The following is a 2,500-nucleotide window of genomic DNA, read 5'->3' on the forward strand; positions in this document are numbered from 1 at the left end:
CCTAAATCCCGGGATGACTCGTTTGGTACGACGCTCCAGAACCATGTCTGGAAGTACTACGTTTTTCTCTCTTGTTCAAACATTCCGTCAGCGCATTCCTAAATGTTCTCCCTCTCCGCAGCCCCTGCCTTGAAAGGATTTTAGTCTTCTGTCTTCCAGTTCAGTCATTCATTGAATTTGGAGTCAGATATGTAACAAGAAAGCTCTTGTATTTAATTTTTCTAGAATTTGGAATTTGTGAAAAAGAAAAACATCTTTAACCCATACCATTTTCGGAAATACCAAGCACCTGCCATGTTGTCTCCTCAACGTTCTTGTCTGGACTTAACCATGTTCATTTCCTTTACAGTGCTAACATAGTGGGCAACACAGTTGAGGGCAATCACTATCCAGTGCAAGAAAGCCTGTACAACATCGATTCGGAGAGCTTGTCACAAGTAAACCCAGAATTTGCTAGAATAGCTGAAACCCTTTTGCTGATGATATTGACAGGAAACAGCTGCAAATAATACTCTTACTTGTTGAATATTCCTTATTTGTTTATTTATGTTCTCCATTTTCTGTAAGATGTACTGGGAATGTCCTTTAGAAAAATGGAGGAGGTCACTCATCGTAAATTGTTGACCCCACTCTATCATTTCCCTTACAATAGTCGAGCACCAAGACTCACTTCGAAACCGAGGCAAACAGCAACTCGGAAATGGCCTATTAGTGCTCCAGCGCTAGAACGACTAGACACTTAAATAAAGTTCCTGTCCTTTACTTTCCTTTCTTTCCCACTTTGAATTTTTTATTGTTTTGTCTATTATCCGAGTACTGATGCCATTTTTATCGAGGCGAGATTTCCATGTCTTGGTGCAAAACCGGACTATATTGAGATTTGAATTACGAACGGTTGATTTCACTTCCTATGAATTTTCTCACAACTGATGACGGATTCCCACCGGTACGAAAGCAAACGTAAGCGAGAGACAACATAATCTGGATTTAAGGAAAAGTAATGTAATCGAATGTAATCTGCCACGAATTCTCGAATTTGCCACTTTTTGGCAGAATGCACTGCGCCACGAACAACCTAAGTGCTGTGCCGTGACATTTCGTTGATGGTGACAGAATTTATCATTGATAGCCACAGCATCGAAGTAAATGGGCCTTATTTTAGTTTGTTGAGGGAATGACATATAGTCGATGTCCCGAAATTTAACCCGGACCGTCCCCTCTCCAGACCGTGATGAAGTGGAGGAAATGTAAACTGAAATAAAATACAAAACTCCAGCGGTTAAGCCCCTGATCTGAAATTCGAAGGGGTATTCTAGAATCAAGCCGAGAACATCATTGTAAAAGCTTATTCTATGCAAAAAGTACGTTCTGGAGAGAGTGTTGAGAGTGGAAAACAAGTTAACGGCCGAAGATATAAACAAGCCACGAGGAATACGAATGCATGATGTTTACGCAACAGAGTCAAAAGCTCACCTTTATTTCACGTGAATGTTTACGATTGCCCTGTTTTGCCATAAAAACCATCCAGATGCCTTTGCTAGGCTCTAAAGAAGCTTTATGTGTATTTTTTTCCGTGATTTTGACTAAAATTTTCTCACGGTTTTTTCTTCCTCCACTGTAGACGCCATTTTTGTCTCGCAGGAGGCGATCTTTGGCATATCACAGAATGACGTCGAAATCATCGGGAAAGACACAAAGTCGAGACATCGAGATTTTTCCTGGCTTACAGCACAAAGGGAGACCATTAAGATTAGTGTTACTGCTCGCCTGGTGGCTCGCAGCAATACGATTTAAGGTTCAAATTGTTTTAGTCCAGTTTGGGCCTTAAATAACAATGTTGTTTGCCCGGTGTTGACACTCGTGAAAAACGAACGCGTGTAAAATCAGCACAATGATCGATGATATTTTATTTTGGACAGTTTTTAACAATGTTATGCACAAGGGCCCGTGAGCACCAAAGTTCTTGATTTCTTGATAAAACAAGAGATATACTTCAAGTGCTACAATTCATTCAGTATTCTTTGTCATAATTTCCTTACCTTTTAGTTTGATAGAATAGAACAGATAATTACGAAGGATCTGGCACTTTAACCTCAGTGATTTTCCTCGAATTGCCCCAATTTTGGGGCAAAAAGAAATCGCTTCTTGATAATTATTGAATTTCATTTTCATCGGTCAATTCTGATAGGACTGAAATTCAGCACGCTGATTCAAATATCATTTTGTGTTTAAGTAAGAAAGACCGGCTTAGACTGAAATTCGTTTTTCTATATTTGTTCTGAAAAACGTCCAAAAACCGATTAACGATTTATCGACGTGTTATCCGACTTTGGTATGTCTTGCAAAAGTGAAGACATTCATAATTGTTAAATTAACTCATGAGACTTATGACCTCCACCAAAAGTATCTCGCGTAAGTGGAATGGTTTATTTTAATTGTTAGTGTGGTTTGTTTCAATTGGTACCTTATTCTGACCTGAAATACTTAGTGTTTCGAAGCG

At 39.2% G+C, this 2,500-nt stretch overlaps 1 protein-coding gene across 1 annotated transcript in view; it reads left to right on the top strand.

Annotated features, from left to right (window-relative positions):
• Positions 1-1,687, top strand: part of LOC137989270 (nitric oxide synthase 3-like) — a 212,883-nt gene extending 211,196 nt beyond the window's left edge. The window contains 1 exon segment of the mRNA XM_068835106.1: positions 1,622-1,687. Within this exon segment, the coding sequence (XP_068691207.1) occupies positions 1,622-1,670 (49 nt within the window). The 3' untranslated portion in view covers positions 1,671-1,687.
• The last annotated feature ends 813 nt before the right edge of the window (positions 1,688-2,500 follow it).

The sequence above is a fragment of the Montipora foliosa genome, unplaced genomic scaffold (genome assembly GCF_036669935.1).
Source record: "Montipora foliosa isolate CH-2021 unplaced genomic scaffold, ASM3666993v2 scaffold_449, whole genome shotgun sequence".
NCBI lineage: Eukaryota > Metazoa > Cnidaria > Anthozoa > Scleractinia > Acroporidae > Montipora > Montipora foliosa.